General features: G+C 34.3%; 2 protein-coding genes and 1 pseudogene across 3 annotated transcripts; 1 reads left to right on the forward strand and 2 right to left on the reverse strand.

Moving 5' to 3' along the window:
- Positions 1-777: 777 nt before the first annotated feature.
- LOC125210018 (pentatricopeptide repeat-containing protein At3g29230 pseudogene) lies at positions 778-2829 on the reverse strand (annotated as a pseudogene).
- Positions 2830-9542: 6713 nt separating this feature from the next.
- On the reverse strand, positions 9543-10721 carry LOC148930799 (F-box protein At3g07870-like). Its single transcript, XM_089067008.1, has one exon. It carries the CDS (start codon positions 10565-10567, stop codon positions 9656-9658), a length of 912 nt encoding a protein of 303 aa, XP_088923134.1. The 5' UTR covers positions 10568-10721; the 3' UTR covers positions 9543-9655.
- A 12360-nt stretch (positions 10722-23081) lies between these two features.
- On the forward strand, positions 23082-25505 carry LOC125216102 (uncharacterized). 2 transcript variants are annotated; one of them, XM_048117726.2, is made up of 4 exons: positions 23082-23242; positions 24080-24282; positions 24368-24431; positions 24800-25505. In XM_048117726.2, the coding sequence occupies exons 2-4, from the start codon at positions 24101-24103 to the stop codon at positions 25100-25102; spliced, it is 549 nt and encodes a 182-aa protein (XP_047973683.1). In that variant the 5' UTR covers positions 23082-23242; positions 24080-24100; the 3' UTR covers positions 25103-25505. The 2 variants fall into 2 exon arrangements, with proteins under 2 accessions (XP_047973683.1, XP_047973684.1); XM_048117727.2 differs by lacking the exon at positions 23082-23242 and adding an exon at positions 23270-23417.
- Positions 25506-26146: the final 641 nt, after the last annotated feature.

Genomic DNA, 26146 nt, shown 5'->3' on the forward strand with positions numbered 1-26146 from the left:
TGTTTTACAAGACAATTTATTCCAAAATATGAAAAGATTTCTACGAAAAGCTAGTATTACTTAAACTGTAGGATATTTCTATTAATTGATAATTATTTAAACTGTAGGATAATTTCAGGGAAATATTTTAAATGATGAGACAAAATTGATCCTTATTGTTCATTATTGCAAAATTTTGTTGATAAATCCATCATTTTTATTTATTTATTTTATTTGAAATGTAACTACTGACTAGCATAGAAGATTATGTTTGTAAAACCATAAATCATAAACCAATGATAGATTAAAATACATTGGAAATGCCGAGATAAAACAATTGAAGACTTCCATTAAAAGGTTGCAGTTGGAATTGAAAAAATGATGAAATTATATATGATAGACTATTATATTAATTGTTAATTGTCTATAAAATTAAAGTTTGGACAAATTTTTTTTCCTCTGCCTTTCAAATTTGAATGATGAATCATGAAGTTTCAAATATTCTTAATGTGCTCATATTAACATGTTTTGGTATAAGTTTGATACTAAATTGGTGCATGCACACATGAAATTTTAGTGATGTCAATGAATAGTTGTGTAATGTGTATTATTGTGACGATAAGTAAACGATGTTCTTTTAAGCATGAGAAATTAAAAAGAGAGAAATATAAAATAAAACAAATTTGATCAAATGGGACAATTGAGTATTTTTGGCAATTCGTGATTAATCATTCAGTTTTTAAAAGTTTCAAAATTTATTCAAATTTTGTGATTTTCATGAGCAATAACCCTTAATAATAAAAACATAAACTATAAGTCTATAACCAAATTATTGTCGATAAACATCTTAAATCCAAAAATATGGCACAAATTACTATATAACTCCAAAATTTAAACAAAAATAATAAATATCAAATAACACAACTATAGAGTCTAACTTTCTAGGTGAAACTCCATGATCTCCTCAAATTTGTATACAAACAACCTCAACAACTTTGTCAATCCTCTCAATGTAAGATATATATCTTCACTTCTTGAATGCTTCTCATCAAAGCAATAAAACTCAGCCACACCACCATCTTCCGTCCGGACCGAGCTCCACCCGGGCACCTTCTTAGACCCGGTGTCTCTCATTGCGACCTTCACCCTCGCCCGCGCCTCCCACTTCCCGGCCTCCCCATACACGTTCGACAGCATCACGTAGTTTGCAGGATTGTGGGGATCGAGCTCAATCAGCCTCTCAAGCGAGAGCTCAGCAAACTCGATTTTCTTGTGAATCCGCGAGGCTGCAAGCAAGGCCGTCCACATCACACTGTCGGGGTCCACCGGCATGCTCTCAATGAACTCCACAGCCTCCGCGAGATGCCCTCCTCTCGCCAAGAGGTCGACCACACAGCCATAGTGCTCGATTCTAGGCTGGATCGCGTATTCATTGGTCATGGAGTGGAAATAGGCCAATCCGTCTCGGACGAATCCCATGTGAGAACAAGCAGAGAGGATTCCGATGAAAGTGATCCCGTCCGGCTTCTCTCCACAGGCTCTCATCTTGCGGAAAACACTCAGAGCTTCGCCTCCATGGCCGTGCACAGCTAAGGCGTTTATGACTGTGTTCCACGTTATCAAATCCTTCTCAACCACGCCCTCGAATACACGAATCGCACATTCCACCAATCCACATTTCGCATACATATCTATCAAGCCATTGCAAACATAAACATTCCTTTCATAGCCATACTCTTCAGCAAGTCTATGCACCTTTTTCCCAAAATCGAGATCGCCTAGTTTTGCACAGGCGGCCAGCACATGAACCAGCGTCGCATCATTAGGCTGCACATTCGCCTCCTTCACCATCCGTTTAAAAGCATCGAGAATCTCAAGAAACTGCCCATTTTGTGCATAAGCTCCAATCAATCCATTCCAAGAGAAGTGATTTCTCTCCCGCATCGACTCAAACAGCCTCTCACAACGCTCCACATCCCCATTCTTCGCATATCCATTCAACAAAGTGTTGTAAGCCATCAAGTCTTTACACGGCATCATATCGAAAAGGTGCTTCGCCTCCACCATATCTCCCAACTCTATGTGAACTTTAAACATCCTATTCCACAACACGACATCTCGCTCTGGAGCCAGATCAAAGAGCCTCCTCGCTGAAACGAGATCATGATTCGCAACATATCCCGCTATCATCGCAGTCCAAGAAACCACATTCCTATCCACCATCTCAGTGAAAGCCCTGTACGCACACGCCACGCGCCCTGCCCCCGAGTAAAACTCGATCAAATTAGTGCCGACGTAAGTATTCGAGACAAAACCGTTCTTGACAGCAACGCAATGCACCTCCTCCCCTTCCTTCCAACCCAATGACTTGCAGCAAGACTTCAACACCACAGGCAATGTGTAGCAATTGGGATTCACATTCTCCCTCATCAAGTCACGGAATAACTCCACACACTCATTAAAGGCGTCGTTTTGGAGATACCCTTTTGACATTACGTTCCAGAGCGAGGTGTGCCTTCGGTCAGGCAATCGGTCGAACACTTGGCGGGCGTGGTTTGTTTGCCTCAGATCGATGCATTTAGCGAGGAAATGAGAGGTGACGATGTGGTTGCTGTGATCGGTGGCGTTGATTAGGATCTGGGATTGAATTTGTTGGAGGTGTTTCGACGTCTTACATGATTTTATCAGTAAGATTAGACTTTGTTCGAAGATTCGAACAGTGTCCGAAGCCAATTTTGCAGCAGACGTAGCTATTTTGACTAAGCTCCAATTGCGGCGACGCGGCTCCGGCGGGATGAAGCGGCGGCGGGAGAGAGAAGGAAGTGAAGTGTCAGCGAAAAAGATGGCCTTTTTTTATTGGTATTTAAACAACTAAGCTTGAACTTAACAAAATTATTTTATTTAAGAATAAATTTTCACACTTTAATTATTGAAATATTGGTTAATTAATTTCTCGAAATTCTGAAACGTGAGTACTAAATCCAATTGTGAATGAAAATAATACAAAAATCGACAAAAGTACATAAATCTATGAAAATATATTGTTTAAATTATTAAATATAGCAATGAAGCATGATTAAATTATGGCAAGTTGCCAATATATATTTTGGCATAATGATTGAACAATGTGAACCACTTAACGTTTTGAGCGTAAGAAACTGATCACTATGATGTGTTTCTCTACAAATTATTTGTATTACTCCTATTCATTGTTCATGAACTCCCCACTAATATACTCCCTCCATCTCACGTTACTTGAGGCGTTTCATTTCGGCACAAGATTTAAGAAAGTTGTGTTTAGTGAGTTAAATAAAGTAAAATAAAGTACTCCATAAGAGAGAATAAATAATAGAAGGTAAAGTAAAAGAAAGAATAAAGTAGATGTGATTAGAGCATCCCCATCCGTGCTCTTAGCTAAGAGCACGGAAGTGGGCCTGGACCCACTTTTACTGTTTGTCCTTAGCTAAGAGCACTACACCCACATCCGTGCTCTTAGCTAAGGACAAGCTCAAGGGTCCCACCATTCTATTATTCAATTTAAATAAAAACATTTCCACGATATTAAAATGCATTAAAAATACCCGAAATACTATTACAAATTACAAAATAATTAAAAATTACATAATTAAAATCCTAAAAATTAAAAATTACACAATTAAAATCCTAAAAATTAAAAATTATACTACTCGTTGCCGAATTTCGCCCAAATGTGATTGATTAGATCTTTTTGTAGCTCAGTGTGGGCTCTTGTATCGCGCATTGTGTGTCTTCTTTCCATCCTCTCGTTCACCGTCGTATGCACACCTCGGCGTGGGGGAGACCTCGCGGTTGAGCTTCCGGCTTCATCCCCGTCGTAAAAGTTAGCCGTCATCGGTCCTTCGTCAGCTATAATCATGTTGTGCAAGATAATACACGTGTACATGATGTCGGCGATATTCTTAACGTACCAAAGCCGAGAAGGGGACTTCACAATGTTGAATCGGCCTTGAAGGACACCAAAAGCTCTTTCGACGTCTTTCCGAGCAGACTCTTGACGCTGCGCAAAAAGAATCCGTCTTTGCTCTTGTGGATTGCTGAACGACTTCACAAAAGTCGACCACCTTGGGTAGATACCATCGGCGAGATAGTAACCCATGTGGTATGCATTTCCGTTGACGGTGAAGTCGATCGCCGGTGCTACACCATTCAAAACATCATCGAAGAGTGGTGAAGAATATAACACGTTCAAGTCGTTGTTAGATCCGGCAACACCGAAATATGCATGCGAAATCCATAGGCGGTAGTCGGAGACCGCTTCAAGGATAAGCGTTGGGCCGCCTTTGTGGCCGCTTAAGTGTTGCCCCCTCCAAGCAGTCGGGCAATTCTTCCACTTCCAATGCATGCAGTCAATGCTGCCTAGCATACCGGGAAAACCGTGGACTGTTTCGTGAAGACGAAGCAACCGTTGACAATCGTCGGGTGGTGGGTGCCCGAAGGAATTCCTCGCCGAAAGCAGAACGAACGTCGTCGCAAAAACTCTTGAGGCATAGGATTCCAGTTGACTCACCGACATGCAAATACTCGTCGAAGAGGTCAGCCGTTTGCCCAGTAGCAAGTTGTCGGATGGCACGAGTACACTTTTGCAACGCCGTGAGACTTTGCCGACCGGTTGCGTCTGCACCTTCTTGAAAATATTCAACGCGGATGGACAATGTGTTGACAATACGCATAAACAATCGTTTTGACATGCGAAAACGGCGCCAAAAGTAATCTTCTGGATACCGCGGCTGGTCGGAAAAATAGTCGGCAACGAGCCTTTCATGGGCTCCCTCTCGATCATGAGGGATGTAGCGACGTTTTGCTCTAGTTGGTTGAGGAGGAGGGGCGGGGTTATTGGCGGCGACATAGGCTTCATAGGCGGCACGATATTGTTCATAATATTCTTGTTCTTCGCGCTCCGCTTCCGCAATGAGATTGGTGAAATCTATTTTTGAATTTTTTAGAGAGAGTTTGGGTGAGAGAGGAAGATGTAGATGATTTAGTATGAAAAAGTATGAATGAGAGATAATTTGATGTGAAAAGTGGATGATGAATGTGTGTATTTATAGATGATTTTGGGATTAAAAAAAATCACAAAAATCCAAAAAAAAAGTCTATAAACGGCTCTATTTTTTTGGGAATCCAAAAATATTTTTTTTATTTTTTGGTATTATTTTGAATTATTTATGATTTTTTTAAAAAATAAAAAATAAAAATCGAATTTGCCAACGGCTATGCCGTTGGCCAATAAGAAGACGCCACGTATGGCTGCTCAGCGGCACGGACGTGCTCTTAGCTAAGAGCAGCGCCGTGCCGCTGGCACGGACGGACAGCTCGCAGCGGCGGACGGACGAGCTCGTGCTCAGCGGCACGGACGGACGGACGGCAAAACTCCACCGCTGCGGATGCTCTTAGATGTTTTGCCTTTAGCTAAAAAGAGAAATGACTCAAGTAACTTGGGACAATCCAAAATAGTTTACGACTCAAGTAACTTGAAATGGAGGGAGTATGGGATTGATTATCTGATTAGTTAGATTAACAGACGTATTTCTATTATTAGGAGTATATTTTTATATAGGCAAATAAACATAAATTTAAAAGATTATGCTATTGTGATATTGAACCCGAAACCATTAGCTTGCACATTAACACACTATCCCTCAGTCAATTCACAGACAATGTGACTCTATAAATATTTCAATACCCATATCCACGTTAGAATATAAGTTAGGCTGAGTTTTGATTTTTTTTTTTTTTTCTATGTAACTTGACAAAATAGAAAATTGCCTTATGCAAAATTTATATAGTTCACAACTTACGAAGCCCATATTGCCTCAATAATCTTAAACTTAAGCAGTAGGGATTTCACAATTGACAATCTATTCATTGCATTTTACAATGCAAATTTGAAAATAATTTGTGACTCGATTTACGCAACACGATATTTAAACTCATACCATACAATTTTTATGCTTATGAGAACAAGTACTAGTAATATATATTTGTTCCTTGTTATTTCTAACATCTAGTCATATATTCGAAAAAATAAAAATAGAATTAAATTTTGAAACGAATTGAAGAGTGCATATGATGCTAGTGTATAGATTATATTCTAAAGTATTCTAGGTTCTTCATTTTAATAGTTTCTATATAGAGTGAATTATAAAAATCAGGTTTATTACCATGGACGGATCTTCAACATAGGGGTAATCACATTTTCACAATTGAAGTCCCTTTACATTTCTCATACTAATATTTTTGCCATTTTTCAAATTCCTGCCTCTAGGGCATTTGTCGGTTGAGTTTATCAGCATTCAGCCACCAACATGCACTATTTTGAGGATACGCTATCAAATAAATAACCAGTGCGTGTATCCTCTAAATAGTGCATGTGAATTATTTTAATTGATAAAAATTTCACTTAAGCAAAAATTTTAAATGGTAAAAAGGTCAAAAAAAATACAAAAAATACCTTAAATGTGATTACTCCTATGTCCGGAATCTATTTTTACTGATAAAATTTATTGGAAACTGTGAATATTCTGAAGGAACTGACAGCGGAAGCGCGTTTCGAATAATTTAATAATTAATCGACCAAATAAAATCACATAATAATTAGATTTATTTAGCAGATTATTTAGACAAAATCTATTCGCGTAATTCTCACATGTATCATGCTCATAACTTGAATTAATTATGCTTTAAGTATAATTGAAACCTAAAATATGTTTTTCTACGGAGCAGAAATAATACCTAATTAATTCTTCAAAGAATTGATGATGACTAGCGACTTCTCAACGTGACGTTTTGAATACTAGACCACAGATCTTCTTTCTGGTTCCCAAACTGTACTCCAATATCAGTGTGGGCTGATCTCACCGGAATACTAGGACTTAAATAAAGAAGACAGAAATTCTACTCCACGGAGGAGAAGAAAAATTCGCCCAACTCCTATAGGGGGGGGGACGAAATTTTAAGTGGAAATATAATGTGTTGTGTTCTTTTTTGTCTCCTTTATTTTCCTATTTATATTAAGTTCCTTTTGGGCCCAGACAGGGATCTATGGATGGTTTTGGAAATTGGCTCATCCAATTTACTTTTTATGAATTAAATTGAACCCACAATTTAATATAAGCTTTAATTGGAATATTACGAGCAGCCACTACAGAAGTAATATTGAACTCTCCCCATCCAAATCCGAAATTATAAGTAATCCGGGTTTCCGTTTTAACTTTCATTTCCCGCGCGTAAGATAAAAATGTTCATTAATTAATTAATGTATGCTATGGACTTAATTAATTAATTTCTTATCAATTCTAAGAGTGGACTTAGCATGAAACGCTTATTTATTATTCATAGAGTGATCAAACTCCAACTAGCTAGGTTCGAATAATAAAACCTTGTTTCGCGCTCCTCTTGAGGACATTATCAAACGAGACTCACCTCGCGCACGATTCAATATAATAGCAATCCTAGCACCGCTAGATATTAATCACCACTACCCAATATATCAGGATTATTGGGTTACGAAAAACCCGCATCATTTGATAAGTCAAAGTAATGCATAATCAATACCGTATGCTCAATGCTAACCTACATTGATTAAGAAATAAATATATATCAAGACCTCGCCTTTCAGTAGATAGCACAAAAACAAGTTTTGTTGTTAGATCCGTTCAGTGCTTTACCACACCAATGTCATCTTATTTCAGTAAGGCTTAGAAATATGCGGACTGACATTGCAACCTTTCACGATGAATAGTCTAATTCCATTTAGGTCGTGAAATTCTTCTTTTTCTTTGTTTAGGACTGACCGTGTTACCTTAAGGTGGACGCCGCCCACAACCGGTCTACTAAAACAAAGACTTAGACTTTGTTAAGTTAACTTATACATTTAACCATGCAATTAACATCCATTAAATGTAAAATATAATGTTAACATTATGACAAAAATAATCTGTTTTATTCCTTGAAAAATAGAATAAAAGTTTTACAGTATTCAATCACTCGAAACGTGATTTCTAGTATACAAACTCTAACATATTCAACCACAATTTATCGATGATCAATTTTGGTAGTTCTCTCTTTCATGTAATATCTCGATAATTTTTCATATCAGTCAAAATATAATACTATTATCGTGGTGGTTTTTCCCAAATTTAACTTAAGATAGATACTGCTAGTTCCCAAATTTTACCCATGTCATTCTCTATATTATTAAATACGAGGCTGAGTTTAATCCAGTTTAGGAATAGCATATGAAACACTACATAAGAGTGTACAAACACATTTATGCTATGCATTTTCGAAAGGTTGATAATGGTGAGAAGAACTGATATTTGAGAAACTTGAGGGATCGACTAATCATATGGTATAAGCTCGTTGGCCCAGTATGGGAAGAACACATGAAGGAATATCTATGAGTGAACAAGCATTTTGGAGGAAGAGGAGTAGGCGGAAGAGGACGTAGGGTGCTTGTATGTCTAGAAATATATAGATGAACTTTTGTATTGTAAGGTTGAACGGTAGCAATATATACTCCTTATGCAACTAGAAACATTTACAATGTTATTCAATTTAGAATTCTTGACCAATTTTGACCTAATATTATACTCTTAAGTATAAACTTACTAATATTGAGTGACTAACGCTTTGCATACCATTTCATAAAAATAAAAAAAATAAAAAAAAGTATACGAAGTTCTATCATGGCTTCCAATTCAAAAGAAAAAAAAAACATAAGAAGCATTTTGTGTATTTATTGCTCTAGGTTGTCAAGCTTTTTAATCTTTGCTAGTTATTGTTTTGTGTGAAGTTTTTAAATTTCTTATGTTCAAAACTTTTAGTTTTCGGTTCTAGTTTAGCTTATTAACATTTTAATCTTTGAAGTAGTGTTTGTTGAAATTTTGGGAAAGAAAATAAAAAAAAATATTTGGCTCCTTTCCTTTTACTTAATTTATTCTTGGGAGCTGTTTATTTTTGCAAAGTATTTTATTTTCTCGCCACTGTTTGTATTCTGTTCGCATCGCCTAGTTTGTCATTTTGTTGTTCATTTTAACTTGTTTTCCTTTAAAGTTCATTTTATTTGCGAAAATAGTTCCCACTTTAATTAGTCTCGACTCTCAAGTCTCATTCATATTGTGTATATTCCTTTTTCTCACATTAAATTTAGAGCGTCTCAGCTTTGCCAACCGTCTTATATTTAATAGTTCTTCTCTTTCAGTTTTGATGTCTGTTTGTGGTTTGATCCAAACATGATCGACGAGAAAAAAGTATACCTGCTAGCATAATTTTAATTTATATTGGTGTATACAAAAATATTTTTTCCATAGCTAACATTTATCAAAACCAATTTTGCTCGATATTGTGATTGAACATTGTAACAAAAAACACTACAAGAATCTACAAAATTACAAGTCAATACATAGAAATGTTTTCTCTACTAACACTTAATGATTGAACATTATGAATTCCAATGGTTTTGAGCGAAAGAAAGCTTGGCGTGTAAATAGCCCAGTTTAACAAATTATAACAAGGAGAACGTGGAAGAATACCATATGTCACAAAAGCTTCACTGTTTTTGGAGTAAATATATAGCCACTCTCCAATACTGAAGAGTATGTCATCATCTGGCAAAACTTTGAGTGGAAAAACAATATCATAGGCACTTTGTGTTGGTGGATCGAAGAAGGAAAACGTCGTTATCCAAGAATTTGGTTCTCCATATTCGGCCATCATCCAAATAAATACAAAAAATATCGCTCATATTATCACAAAAGCATAGCCGATCATCCAAAATACACAGCTGATAAGAGCCATATAGATCACTTGAATATCCATCATAAAAAGGAGGTGGAGAAAAATTGGCAAAAAGTTCAGTTTCAAGATCAAAACAAGAAACTAAGATATTATTCTTGCAATCAATTGCCAACCAGTGAAGATTTCCGTTCAAAAATGAAACATAACCAAAAGGCATTCCTGTTGTTGGTCTTCTATTCAACCGTGCATCGCAAGGCAGTACAGTTGTTGTTGCTGTCGGGATACATCTCCACAACCCTCCTCCTCTACTTAGAGTATATACATGAGACGACCTAGATTCATCAACGCTTAAAATCTTATATTGCCCACTTAATTTGCTCACTCCAAACCCAAAGATGGGCCTACGTGCATGTAGATGAGGAAGCTCAATATATTCACAAGTCATTGGATTGACCGTGAAAAGATTATGATGATTATCATCAAATCCATCCCACAGCAAAATCAAACCATTAATTGAACCAATTATAACACGATGATAATCAAAAATTGCATTCTGAGGAGGCAAGCTGAATCGAAAAAGTGGTTGGAAGGCCTCATCGCAGACCGTGTAACCCCTCATGTCAGGATGAACATAAGCCAGGCACGGTTTCGGAGTATACGATATTGCAAACTCACCCACTTTCCCTTGTATCATATCGCGCCATGATTTACAAACACTCTTACACCTTATAATGCTTCTAATCGGGAGTCTCTCGAGGATATTTCTGCATATTTCTTGCGGTACATACAAATCTTTCTTCATTATAACCATAATTCTATCAGATTCCAAGCAGAGGACACAATAAGACCGAGCGAACGATGATTTCCTTTGCCTATCAACGAAATTATATTGCAAATTACGAAAGAGGAAAATTACTTGTACATTAAAAACACAAGGATATATCTAAGCCAAAATAAATCATAATCCTATGTTGACAAGGAGATAAAGTTGGAAACACTTTGTAGCAAGATAGAGACATACCTTGAGTCTTGACGATCGTGAGAAAGAAGAAGAAGAGAGAAGGTTTTGTAATTAGGTTTACTTTGCCTCACTTCATATTTAAGTATATTGAGTGGGCTTATTTATAATAATGATTAATTTTTTAATGGGCTTCACGTAATTATTAATATTTAAATATTAATAAAAAAATTTAATATTATATTTCCTTTTTTCCCCACTAATATTAACAAAAGGTTATAAATCATTGCTTTAATTAATTTTAGAATATTCCCTTATCCATAGACTTTGGTTACGGGCCTTTGGTAGCCCATTGAAAAGGGCCAAACTTTAGTAAAAAAATAGGCCTGGCTTATTTGCTTCCCGTTTGGGCCCATACCATTGCAGTATTGCTTAACCTCTCATGGCCCTAGAATATGACCAGTTACTACTTTTGCTACTAAAATACATATATGCATAAAAGAGAGTATTATTTAATTATTTGTCATCTACAATTAGTTTAATTGAAATGGCATACCTCCAAAATTTCTTTACACGCATTTTTTCTCTCTTTCTTAAAAAACAATTAATAACGTTTTTTCTTTATTACATAGCCGTAGTTACTTAAATTTTTGTTATATTGGACAAGGAGAGAAACATCTTGCGAACTAAGACACACTACATCGTTTAAGTCCAGCTCAATCTTCGAGAATCTTTCTATGCAGTTATACAGTAGTTTTTTAACAATGCTTATATAATTCTTTTTAAAAATTTTAAATTCAACTAGTAACAAATATTCTTTGTGTCGCGACAAACATTACTTTTTTTTTTAGTTTTTACGATGAAAATGACTTATTTCTAAAATGTAAATATTGTCATACTACTAATTTTTTCATTTTCTATTTAATTTTTTTTCTATTTTACATATAAAATAATACTGTATAAAATTATGCATTATTTAAGAATGGAGTTATCTTGGGTCAGTGATACTACTATTTATATGCCTTTTATTCTTATAAAAAAATAGATCTTTTAATTATAAATTGGGTCAAAAAACAATCACCTATATTTCTCTAAATTGGCTGTACAAAATAATGCTTTGATGTTTATCATAGAGATACGACTGAGTGATATCTTATATAATCCGATTCTCCCTCCTTTTCAAGCTTGATTTTCCACCCACACCCCACACGATCCGGTGTCGTTTTGTGGAAATGTGTTTTTGTAACTAAAATCATATTTTAGAAAAATACTTTTCATTTAATCATGAACCGTTCAAGTAGGAAGTGGTCCATTTGTTAGGTACCGAAATATTGCAACCTTTCAGCACAGTTAAAAGTCACGTTCTAATTGCTTGCATTTATTCTAGAAGCCCATAATAAAAACATAATTAAAATATTTATTCGGTTCGTTACAATTTGTAATTAAATACGCCCGTTGAAGATACCAATACCAGGTCGTGATTTTTCACACTATGAATTTAGGATAAAGAACACAGAGAAATAGTTATTCAAATACTCATACTCCCTCCGTCCGCCATTAGGAGTCCCGGTTGAGTTAGGCACAGGTTTTAAAAAATATAAAGGAAAGTGGGTGAGAAAAAATAGTGGAATGTGGGGCTATTTTTATATATTTGTTAGGCACGGGTTTTAAGAATGTGAGTGGAATGTGTTAGTAGAAAGTGAGTTGTACCTACCATTTATTGTAAAAGTAAACCAGGACTCCTAATGGCGGACGGACTAAAATGGTCAACCAGGACTCCTAATGGCGGATGGGGGAAGTATATAGCAACCAAGCGCGAATCATAGAACTCATCAGGATCTGTTTCAACCAAAATAAGAGTTGTGTTGTTAATTTGTTATCGTGTTTAGTACTATCAAGCGCCAATTGGGATCACGGGAATCGGGTTTGGTGCTCCGTACTCTCAAGCTCCCCACTTTATCTGATTAAGTTTTGTCATATTCTTTAAAACATATTGACAATGTCCTTAGAGCATCTCCAATGGAGATAGGCTAGCCACAGGCTAGTCACTCTCCCTCCTTGCCACGTCATCAGCACTAAAATTCAATCTACTGCATCATCATTTTAAGTAAATAGGCTAGCCTAAGGCTAGCCGCAGTAAAAATAATTCAATTTATGGAATTAAATTTATGACAAATTACGGAATTGAATTTACGAGACATATACGGGAAATTCATTATTTCATTTAAATATAAAAAGGTACATTGATATAAAAAAATTACATTGATTAAGAAAATTACATAATAAAAATAAATCGCACTTCCACACACGAGCCCCGCCTCTCTCTACTCCTCGTTGCCGTCCTCACCGCCGTTGCCGCCGCCACCCGGGACCTCCACATTTGTGGCATCTGAGCCCGCGTCTGAGCCCCCCAACTATGCCCTCACGGCATCCAAATCGACCAGCATGCTCTGGAGCATCGAGTGAAGAAACCTCTTCTCCATAGGTCAGTTGCGGCCTTCCAATCTTGGAAGACCGTGTACATCTGCTCCCGCGTTTTTTGACGCGAGAAGAAGGTGAGCTCGGGTGGTGGGTTGCCGACTGGACCTCCTGGGGCGATAGGGGGGATCCCCTCGCTGCCCGTTGCGCCCGCCTTTGACCAACCGGATGAGTGCGGCGAGCAAACGATGGAGGGGACGGAAACTCCTCAGCATCCGGGGGGAGGTCGTGGGAACCGTCGCTGCTACCGCTGTAATCGCCGGAATAGTTCAGCTTCTGCTTCTTCGGTCACCCAGCATCGACCCCCGCCCGGAACTTCTCGGAGTCCTTCAGCACCAGATAGCAGTTCCAGTAGGTGAATTCCTTATAAGTCCCTGGCACGGGGAACTGACTCTCCGCTATCCTCCGGCAGTCCTCCTCAGTCTGCCCACTAGTCTGCATGCGGAGGGTGTTGGCGTACAAGCCCGAAAATCGGCCAACCGCGGCCCTGATGCGTTCCCACGCCTTCCGGCACTCCTCCTCGGTGTAGTCCTTTCCATGCGGCAATTCCTCTTGTAGGCTGCTCTAATCTTAGCCCACATGTTGACGATCCTCTGGTTGTTTGCAACCAGGGGATCGTCGTAAACCGACACCCACGCCTTGGACAGGGCGACGTTCTCATCGTCCGTCCACTTCCTCCGTGGGGTGGTGTCGTCAACCAGCCGGCTGCGACTACTCGCCGACCACCTTGCTCTTCTTCTTCTTCTTCTTCTTCTTCTTCTTCTTCGGCGCGGCCCGAACTCGCCCTACTCCTCCCGTTGGAACGGGAGTGTCCGTCTCCTCGACATCGATCCCCAACTCCTGTAATGAGAAAGTCTCATCCCCAGTGAACTGCGTCTCCACTGGGGTCGATGTGTGAGACGAAGCCGTCAAAAAGTCAAGAGTGGGACGGTAGACCGTGTCCCTCCCCGAAGACCCCTGCATCCCGGGCTACACCCCCCTGCCATACCGGCATCATCCCCATCATCTGTTGTATCATCTGCGGCGTCATCTGCGGCATACATCCCCACCCGGCATTGTTTGCCTGCCCCTGGCTTGCCCCCCACCCAGCATCGCCTACCCACCCGCCATCAATCCCATCAACTGTTGCCAAGGGTACATGTTGTAGTGCCCGCCTATCTGCCCGCCCATCTGCCCCCATCCAGCCCCCACGGGTACCATGGCAGTCTGAGACCTGCTCGTCGCCGGAGTAGACTCGTTGTTGTTGTCCATCTCTCGATGTTGCTATTGTACAGAAATTTAGATAGAGAGAAAACTCATTAAAACAAGTGGTGCAAATGAAAATGACGTGAAAATCGCGAATATATAGTGTTTCAAAAATTTTAAAAAATTAATAAAAAATTGCGTTGGCCGATCGCTCGCCGATCGCCAGCCTGCAATGGCGGTCAGCACATCGGCGAGCGAATCGGCCAGCGCCTGGAAATCGGCGTGCGCTCGCCTAGTTTCTCTCCGATTCGGCGCTCGCCGGTTGCAGTAGTTCGGCTAGCCGCTATTAGAGATGCTCTTATAAATAAGTTTTTTTTATATTTGCCCTTTCTTAATTTCTTGAAAATGATAGTTAGGTATTCATAAGACTAGTATCACACCTGTGCGTTGCACGATCCATTTTATTTTTCTCGAGTTAATATTCATATTGTTGATTAATAAAAAAATATGAAAAACAATATAGTTATACGAACTTTAAAAATAAAAATAAAATAAATTTAAATATTAACACAAATTTTGGTGAGTTTTTTTACTATATTAAATTAAACACCAACGGAGTAATAAATAATACATTTATTTTAATTAATTATTAAATATTAATAAATTGCAAAATTAGAGTAGTATGTATAAAGGTAATTTATTTAATTATGAAGAATAAAAAACGGCAAAAACTTTAGAAAGAACATTCAAACAACATAATTGACATTATTAATATTATGGAAGATAGAAAATTCAAAATATAATCATATATGGACATATTAAATTGTTCATTCATCAATCCCATAAATTAAGAATGGATTGACACCCACTAATCTCATTAATTGTCAATAAGTCAACATTTCACCCATTTAATCCGTCTTATTTTGAAAAAATAAAATCTCAAATTTCAAAACTATATAGAATCTCAAACTTTACATCTCATCTATTTCTCAAAACTCTCTCTCCATTGCCAATCCAACCTGCCGGCAATAGGTAAAGCTTGTTGCCACCAGCCCTTACTCACGGCTTCTACCTCTGCACCACCACCACTGCCATTTCATTCTTCATATTTGTTTCCGCACCGTAGGTCGGACGGTAAACCATCGGTCCTTTCTTCAGGAGATTATTATCAGGGTTTTTTCTCGATTACTCGTTTTTGCATGTTTGAGACTCTTGCTTGATTCTGCATGTCCTACCCCTCACTTGAGGAGATCACATTCTCTTAGCGAACCATGGCGACGACGTTGAGCATTCAACAATTTTTGTTGTTATGTAGATAGGCTAACCTCACTCCTAATGATTTTGAGTTAAGTTTTTGTAGTTGTATTTATAGAGTCGTGCATTCAACATTAGCCATTATTTATAACATCAATGGTCATTAATATGGTCATTATGTTGTACTGTAAAGTCAAAATGAAATTTATTTTTTAGAATTATGAATTTGTAACTGTTATTTAAACGACTAATTTATATATTTGTATATGACAAAATGACATATATTGTTGCGATTGTTGGCGGTTACAAATATTGTGGCTAAGGATTAATGACATATTGCTAATTAAACCACATTATTTTATTTTACTGTTTTTTGAAGTATGACAAATGATATATTGTTGCTATATTTTGCTAGTTTTTGAAATCACTGTCCACTTAAATGTTTGAAACTTTGAATTGTATAGGACCTATTAAATCTAAATGACAGTTACTACACTTCCATGCACATTTATTATAATTATTTTGTAGAATGCAGTTGGAAATTTGTAGCTGCTTTTAGGACTCGTAAGTCGTAACCCCATTCTATAAATTGATATCCATGGCTGAATTATCAATGCATAATTATAATTAATTTTTATGACCTTTCATGCTCTACATTGATTATGACATGTTTTATAAATTTGCAAATTTATCTCATAATTTATAAATATTTTAAAATATGGCCAAAACTCGCATTTTATATATGTATAGATGATGAAATTCAAAATTAATTGATTACTTTTAACTGTTTTATTGGTTATTTTTTGTTGTTTAGACAATAACTATTACAAAGCTTCTAATTTGTTACACGGAATTCCGACTCAACTACTCAGTAGACTTATGACAACAAGACAATAAAAGATAACAACCCAAAAACATCATACGACAAGACAATAACATGTGGCAACTTCAACAATGGGCTTCAAAACTTTCAATGAATTCGAGTTTTAACTTCATGCTAAATATTGAAATTTCAACTTCAAAATCCAATACAAATTCTAATTTGCTATAATTCAAAATTTAACATTTACATTAACACTATGTTTACTTTTTTCCTCTCTTTCAAAGTCCGATATTTATTGCATACTAGAAGGTTTTGGTCTAATTTCCTATAATTCAAAATTTAACATTTACATTAACTATATCCTTACTTTCTTCTCCTCCTCTTTCAAAGTCCGATATTTATATTTATCTCGGGCAGATATAGTCGGTTTTTCGGTGGGTTTTTCTCTTCAACTCAGCAATTTTCATACCTATATTGAATCTATTTCAGTTTCATATGGAGTAATTAATTATGAATTTGATTTGGTAGGGGAATTGAATGAATGATAGCCCTCAATTTGTAGGTATGGACTGAATTTAGGTTTAAATCATTAATTATGCTAAGTCGAATTAGTTGAAACTATATTTGATAATTTTCGTACCAGCTGTTTAAGTGGCGCCATGGGCTGATTTACAATGTTTGTTGAAATTATGCAAACCCAATAAATGGGGATAAATTATATTGGAAACTAGTGTAGGAGAGAAATTAATTATATGGAAAATTTAATTGGTTTCCAATCCTTAGAAATTAGAATAGTGATTTTATTTGAATTATCCCAAATCAATGAGGAAATAGACAGAGAATATAAGGATCCAAAACATCTCTAGTATCAAACTTGAAAAAGGGTATACTTTTGATGTTGTGATCAACATTATTATTGTTCGAAAATTGTCATTGTTTTGTATGAACTCTGCATATCAATTCATAAATTTTGTGTATTTTGTATGAACTCTGCATATCAATTCATAAATTTTGTGTGTTTTGTATGAACTCTGCTTATCAATTCATAATTAGGAGCACTTTTTCTTCATCAAATATTCCCTAAATTGGAACGAAAAGTTCACTACATTTTGAGAAATAATAACCAAATTTAACAATAGTATCACACAATGATACAAACATAACAGAAATTTTAAAAATCACACACTTCGTTTGCGTAGGAGAAATCATCAAATATGTCATCATTGAGTGACAAGTGAAATGTGTAATATTCATTATTGCTAAAATGGATTAAGATCGGAAAAAATATATCCATAATTGTTTTTGTGATTTCATCATATTCTCATTTTAGCAATTTCATTTAAGAGATATTTAATTTGTTGGTATGTAATTTACAGTTTTTACGTCCTACCAAATTAAGCTAACGGTCAACAGATATTATCTTTATATATACGAAGGATTACGATTGAGATTATGTATTTAATTAAATACTAATTATATAAATTTATTTTCTTGTGCATAGTAACAAATTATTTTTACTCATTAACGTTTTAGTCGTGTGACTAATTTAAACACAATTTATCAAAATACTTTTTTTGTGTTTGCAACCGCTTTGTATAAATGCATTTTATTAAATATTCGGATATAGAAAATATTAAATATATTCATTAAATATTTCATTTATGAAATTGTCACTTACCAACTTGACTTCAGTCCTTAGCCAAGAAGGTCAATGAACAAATTTTTGGTAAAACGAAACGGTAAAATAAATTAAGTGTAAATTTACATAATCGTTAAAAGTTAAAATCTTCAAGGTATCAAAAAAAAGTTTAAAAATATATTTGTTACATGAAATGGTATGAAATATATTCTAGTAATAAACAAAATTAAACTCTCAAATGGTTATAATTAGGGCTGGGGAAAAATACCGAAATACCGAAATACCGGCCTTATCGTACCGAAAAAATATCGAAAATACCGAATTTTCGGTATATCGTGACTTTCGGTATGGTATGATACCTTACCGAAAGATTCCGGTAAGGTAACGGTATGAATTTTCAAATACCGCGGTATACCGCTGCATACCGAAATTCGGTATATACCGTAAATTAAGGTATATACCGTAAATTAAGGTATATACCGTAAATTAAGGTATATACCACAAAAATATAAACACAATTATATATAAAATATATTTTATATACTTTTAAATTATAAAATCTATTGTGAAATATAAATATAATTATCAATAAATTATATTTAATTTATTTTTAAAATTATAAATTATAAATAATATTTTAAAAATTCTAATTTTCTATTTTAATTGATGTTGAAAGTCAGGTATACCGCAAAAGTAAGGTATACCAAACTTCGGTACGGTATATACCGAAAATGAGGTACGGTATCGGTATAAAAATTTATCATACCGAAAATAAGGTATGCCGAAGTTCGGTATACCGAAAACTTTGATAAGGTAAAGGTATGACTTTTTCACATACCGTATTTACGGTAAGGTATACGGTATGGTGATTTCGGTAAGGTATACCTTACCTACCCACCCCTAGTTATAATATGAAATCTTATAGGAGTACTACCTTTTTCAGACTATCCCCAAATAAAAAGATACAACCCATTATTCCATTATCCTTAAAAATTACGCAAGTATCATAGAAATTTTAAATGGATAAATAAAATTCCCAACTTAAAATAGAACATATCAAATCTTGTGTATAAGACATGAAAGCGATTGACAATCTAGGGGAAAAACATCACTAATTAGTTGATTACAATTATTTAGTGTTAATTTGTGGATTTCTATTACAAATTCTCTCAACATGGAATAATATTATGGGATTACTTAACGTGGGTTCCAGCTAAACTCTAAATTGCATGTTCGATTTAAATTAGATTAATAGAAATTGATTTATATTATAGAATGCTATAAGATTAAATAAATAGACGACCGCATGAAGCAGCCTATGAGTTTCGTACATATATTTTAATTTCGTACATAATTTTTTTATTTATTTTCTGTAATATGCAGACATACATAATGATCCACCACACATACTAAATTATTGATGGCATCACGAATCAATTGATCTTGATCTTGTCCACACATTGGAAGACACCTTTTCTTATAAAAATGAAGGAATCTTGAGCCAATTTCGCTGATTATTTTTAGCAAAAGATGATGGAGCTTAGACTAATTTCAAAATTAAATTAAATTAAATTGTGGGTTATAAATATATTTAATATGGGAAATTGTATGAATTCCATGAGGCACAACCCCTTTTTTCCGTGCATTTAGAGAATTTTTAAAACAATTTTTATTGAGTGAAATTATTGGGATGGTAAAATATTAAAATGTAACGTCGTCCATGGTAAAAAAATTAAATTATGACTTATGAACATCATGGAACATCTAAATAAACAGTATGTTTATTTACCGACATGGTATTATTACTTTTAAATTAAATATGTAAAGATAAATAGTCAATTACTAATTATATATTTTTAAAAGAAAACAATTTCTAAATAACAAAAGTTCTAACCTGGAAGATGCTGATAGGCTGATAGCCACTGAAAATGACCTTATTAATATAAATCGTGGACGATTTAAATTCATAAGTCCAAGTCCAATCAAGTCCACGAAACATACAAGTATGAAACGCAATCTAATTTAGAAGTGAAAATCACCTATGTATATACAAAAATAAAGTAACAAAAATAAGGTATACTAATCTTGAATAAAGTCATATTCCCTTTATTATATTCAACATAACCACTTTCTTAAAATGAATTTCAAATACTATTTTTTCTTTTGCATTCCATACCCACGCACCAAATTTTTAATAATAGACTCTCTCTGTCCCATACTAGATATCGTCACACTTTCCTTTTTAATTTGACCTATAAATGATGTCACATTTCTTTTTCTTTTTTTAAAATTATCTCTCATATTAAAAAAATATATTATTTTCTCTCTCCACCTAACATAGAAAAGAACAAGTTCTAAAATCTCGTATCATTCTCCAAGTGTGTCTTCTACTATGGGACAAGGGAAGTAATATTTAAAAGATAAGAACGGATTAACAGTTAATTAAATTATGAAAATTAGGTGATTTCTGGTTAGTTACATAAATTTTAAATTTAAAATATCAAATCATGAATTTAAAATTTCTCATTTATCTCATTTATATGAAAATCAACATCTTTTAGTGATGTTAAAATTAACATTGTTTAAGTAGAACAAGAAAAAAAAGAAGAAATAAAAATTAAAATATTTATTTTAGTAAAAATCAACATTTCGAGCATCATCAAAAGATAATATTTTGTGAATAAGTGAGATAATGGAGAAAAGTTAAAACTTCATAGTTCAATATTCCGATTTCAAGATTAACCAGAATTTGGCCAAATTTAAAAAATTAAATATCTATTAATCCATTTTTAAAAACGACCGAATATAACTAAACTATGGAAAAATAAGGCCACTTATCTATATTTATAGTAAATGATAATATACACTTTCACAGAATATAAAGTTGCTGCCTTTTTAGGCCAAACTTTGGCCACCATTTAAAGAAAAAACGTTACTAGTAAAGATTGAAAACGACACCATTGATCAAAATTGGAAATCAAATTAGATATTATTTCACAAGATTTAATATTGTCTTTAATAATCTATATTAATTAATAGATTAATTGTTTATAGTCGTAACTCTCGCAGTCTCGCACCACCTATTTCTCTATAACTGGCCGTAGTAATAATACTTTAAAAACAATTGTAACGTTGGCTATTCAATAATGCTACTAATTAATAATGTTAATTTAATTAATCACTTCATAAATGTACACTTCCCAAGGTACAACTACCTAAAGCAACAACTGTCCTAGCTCTTGATTCTAGGACGTCTATTCCCACCATTGAAGGCCGGCCTTACTTGTACGTGTCAGATATTTTATATTGTAAAAAGAATATTATATATTTATACCTCTTGATATTTTGAGGGCAAATCTCTAGAATATTTTTCCAAATTTTTTACAAATATTCGATGGTGTGGAGTTGGACTATTAATAGCTTGTTACTAATCAAGTAAGTGTATATTTATTTCGTGTATTTAAGATGATAATATTATAATATCTAGAATTATTGAGTGCATATATGCATATATGGTAGTAGTATTTTATTTTTGGGAATAGTAAAATTTGATGTTCTTGTAAATTTAGGAATCTTGATTCTTGAACTTATTATATAAAAATATATGGTAAATATAAGTGCAATTTTTAGGAATTATCAGCTAAAAAAATTATGAAGTTTAAATTTTTTTTTCTAAATTATCTCATGGTAAAAAAAAATTATAGTTGCATTTGTGAGATACATTCAATCAAACGATATCTTTTCTTATGAATGGACAATATTATTGAATTCATTAACAATAATGTACACATATGATTTTTCACAGTATCAAATTCACCATAGGATGATAGAAGAAAATTTTTAATTTCATTGTTATTCTCTATATTGTTCTTTTTAAAAATGATTAATAATAATTCTCTATTTGTTGATTTACCCATATGATAAACTGAACTTCGACATGTTGAATGTAAAAGAAACATCTTACTAATTAAGTTAATTCATTTTTATCATTTAGATTTTTTATTGCTAATTAAGTGGTTATAGTATAATTTTTGAATTAACTCTCTAATAATCTAACGATTTTACTTTTACACTACTCTTATAAAATTGCACTCCTAATTAGTTAATTTAGTCCTGCAATGAAGATTACTTTTGAATAGTTTGACTAATCCTTTCAAAGAGAATTTCTTTGTCGCAAATCAAGATAGTAAGATACCACTATTACACAAAAATATCAATAATTAGTATATAAGCAATTAGTCAAAAAATATAAGCCTGGCAAGACATTAAAAAAATATAAAAGAAACCCTAAAAATCTTACACGTTAGCCCCACCATACCTCTAATGTCACAAAGCACTTGCATAATACTGTAGTAATATAAAGCTCCAAGATCTACTTTTTATTTAGTAATCCTATTAATATGGGTAAATTATTGAAAAAATAACGAATTAATTTTGTTCCTTTGTAATTTTAAAAATTAGTTAAAAAATCATAAATCTAAAGTAATTAATCCGTACCACATGACGAAAAAAAAAATCCAAACATCTCCGTGCGAATATTTTATCCGGATGAAACCATTTTGTTTATGATCATACGACATTCTTTAACTATTCAATCGAGACATTTAAAATTGAACTTTCGGCTGCCAAATTAGATGCGAACATTTTAACAATAATATGATTCCCAAGAATTATAGTAATTTTTAAAAATTAACTTTTAAATTTATGGAAAGGGAATATTTTAATCAAAATTCATATTGTTATCACCAATTTACCATATTCATATGTCTAAATGTATAGTCAATTCACCCTAAACGCTCCTCAACCTTTATTCAAACTAAATTATAAAATAATAATCCTCTTTTATTTTACCACTGCCTGAAATCAGTAGTTGTCCCCCACGCACTTGTATTCATCCACACCCTATAAAATATTATTACAAAATATTTTATTCCATTTCCATTATTAAAACACTATTTTCATATCTCAAACTCCACCAATCTTGTGCTATAAATTCCACAGAGATTAGCCTTATCAACCTTCTTTGCTCCTACCCCGAAACTGACCGTTTAATCTGCATCTCTTCCATCCATCTTTTTTCTCTTTCTTCTCTCTTTTCTTTTTTCTTTTCTTTTTCCCAAGTGCTCCCAATTTTGTATAGCTCCTTCAGGTAATAACTCTCTTTCTAGTTGCAAAGTAGATGTTCTCTTTCTTGTTGTTTCACACATATTTGCTTCTAATATTTCACCTTTTATATCAAAGAAAAACTGGGTTTTCTTGATTTCATATTTTCTAGACATAAATCTGCAAAAGTCCATTTTTTTTCAGTGAATCTTCTTATCTTGGTGGGTAATTCTTGATTTCAAATTTTGAAGACATAAATCTGCAAAAGTTCATTTTTTTCAGTGATTTTTCATATCTTGGTGGGTAATCCATGTTTTAAAATTTTCAAGACATAAATCTGAAAAAGTTCATTTTTTTCAGTGATTTTCTTATCTTGGTGGGTAATTCTTGTTTTCAATTTTTGAAGACATAAATCTGAAAAAGTTCATTTTTTTCAGTGATTTTCTCATCTTGTGGGTAATTCTTGATTTCAATTTTTGAAAAAGTTCATTTTTTCCAGTGTTTGTTCTCATCTTGGTGGGTAATTTTTGAAATCCAGATTTCTTGTTTTTCCCAATTTTTTTTTCTGGGATTTCTAATCTTTCAACAACAGCTGGTTTGATCTGTTCCCATCTCTAAAAAATCAAATCTTTCGATGTTTCCCACAGATCTGTGATGTTTTCTTCTCAAATTATTATAAAAAAATTAATTTTCAGACAACTAACTGTTTGTCAGTGGGAACAAGTCAATAAAACTCAGCCGGCCCTTCTAATTTGACCAATTCTTACCTTCAAAATTAAGTAAAATAAAACAAAATCCGATCTTTAACATAAATAGATCCACCCATCTCGTTAATTAATTTTTATTTTATTTTGGGTCTGACTTTTTTTTCCCTTGAAAACAGGTTAAATTTTTCTCAATAGAAATGAATCACTGTGGAATTCAGCAGAGCTATGCTTCTTGTGAAGAAATTTGGGCCAGCGCCGCCGCCGCCGGCAGATCTATGGAGAGGAAGGAGACGGTGGTTTGCCCTAAGCCGCGGCGGGTCGGCCTAAACCGCACCACCCATGATCCAGCTTTTGCAAGACCCTTGAGATGGCACTTTAGGTATTTTTTTATTATTTTTATGTTTTTTCTTTTAATTTTATTTTTTTCTTGATTTTTTTATATAATTTCGTTTTTATTTTTGCAGCCATCAGCAAGAGGATTATGATGCAAAAGCTGGAAATGAGCTACTGGATATAATTCTTGCAAAGGTGTGTTTCTATTTTCATTTAATTAATTTTCAATATTTTGTAATTATATGTGGTTAGATTTTAGATAGAACAAAAACTTTGTAAGTATGACTTTGTTCACAAGTCATTTTTTTAACTTTATAAAGTGAGATCTGTATATTTTTAGTTTTATTTTTAATTCATCATGTTATACTAGTTTGTGTGTAACTTACTACCTAAAAATAGATCTTTGTATGACTTTGTTTGCAAGAATTTTTTTTAACCCCAAAAAATTAATTTTATTTTTATTTTTAATTTTCATCATGTTACAAGTTGTGTTCTTGAAATCTTGTTAGATCCATCATTTTTTTTAATTGAAATATTAAATGTTGAATTCTTGAAATGAATAGGGTTGTTCGGGTTCGGACCAATCCGTTCCTCCGGTAGCCTCGTCGCCCCCATTTTTTTCCGGGTCGCCGCCGAGTAGAGTATCTAACCCGCTAATTCAAGACGCTCGTTTTGGTGACGAGAAGTTTGCCCCCGCGGCATTCCCCATCCCCTCGACCGGGTTCGCCCCGTCGCCCTCCTCTGCCGCCCGCAAGGCGGGCGGCTGCGTGAGGTCGAATTTCGGGAACAACCCGGCCGTCCGGGTCGAGGGCTTCGACTGCCTCGACCGTGATCGGCGCAACTGCAGCATCCCCACCTTGGCCTAAGAAGGATGAGTACATACATAGGGAGAGAGAGATGAAGGTTTGAGGCATCAATTTTAAGGGAAAAAAATCTAGCAACATTTTGATCAAAAGTGAGGTTTACAATACATGTTGATTTTGTCGTCGGAGTAATGTGTATATATATGATGATGAATGTAATTAACTTAGTCGAGTCTTTGTAAGTATATGAGAAATTAAGAAGTTATGACTAAGGAAAAAAATATAATTAGGGTGAGGTCTAAATCTAGGGTAAAAACCCCTCTTTGTAATGGTGTAAGTAAGAGATGAGAAGAGGGGTTTCCCTTTGGCTTTTTCTTGTTATAATTTGGTTGAATTTCATTTTGGCTTTGTAAGGAAGTGAGGTTATGTATAAATGAAATCAATGGAATTTTCTACTTTATTTAAATTCTTGCTTATTTGTGCAATTATTGGTATGAAATTTTGTTTAAATTTTGCTTTCAAGAAATGAATGATGATGATGCATTGCTTGTATGCCACGCGGAAATGACTAATTGGGACCTTTAATTATGGGTTCACAAGGATATCATTGACGAAAAAGATATAAATAAAATTGAGTAATTTGTCCAAGTGTTGTTTTATTGGAGGCAAATTTGGGATTTTGATTGAAATTTTGGTATAGTTTTGGTTGGTTTTTGACACGTTGCGGACAAGAAATTGTGTGAAGTCATTGTCGTCACTCCTTCCCGTAGTAATTGAATTTTTTTTTTCAGCACAGTGATATAGAAAAAGTAATATAAAGTGTTTTAAATAATTGATGAATAAAGTAAGAAATGAAAAAGGTTGAGAGATGAAGAAAGAATGAAGCGAGAGAAAGTAAAATAAGTGAGATGAAGTGTGCTAACTTTTACTAAAAAAGAAAATGACTCAACTACTATAGAATGTACCGAAATGCAACTCCACTACTGTGAAATGGAGAGAATCCCGTATTAAGAATGGTAAATGAACTATTTTGAAAATAGAGTGAACTTAAAAAATGGTCTCTGAATTATGGATTTATCTCGCCCATAGTCTCTGGACTTTAAAAAT

The sequence above is a fragment of the Salvia hispanica genome, chromosome 3 (assembly GCF_029641045.1).
Source record: "Salvia hispanica isolate PSC_SH4W2 chromosome 3, Shi_PSC_v1, whole genome shotgun sequence".
Taxonomy (NCBI): domain Eukaryota; kingdom Viridiplantae; phylum Streptophyta; class Magnoliopsida; order Lamiales; family Lamiaceae; genus Salvia; species Salvia hispanica.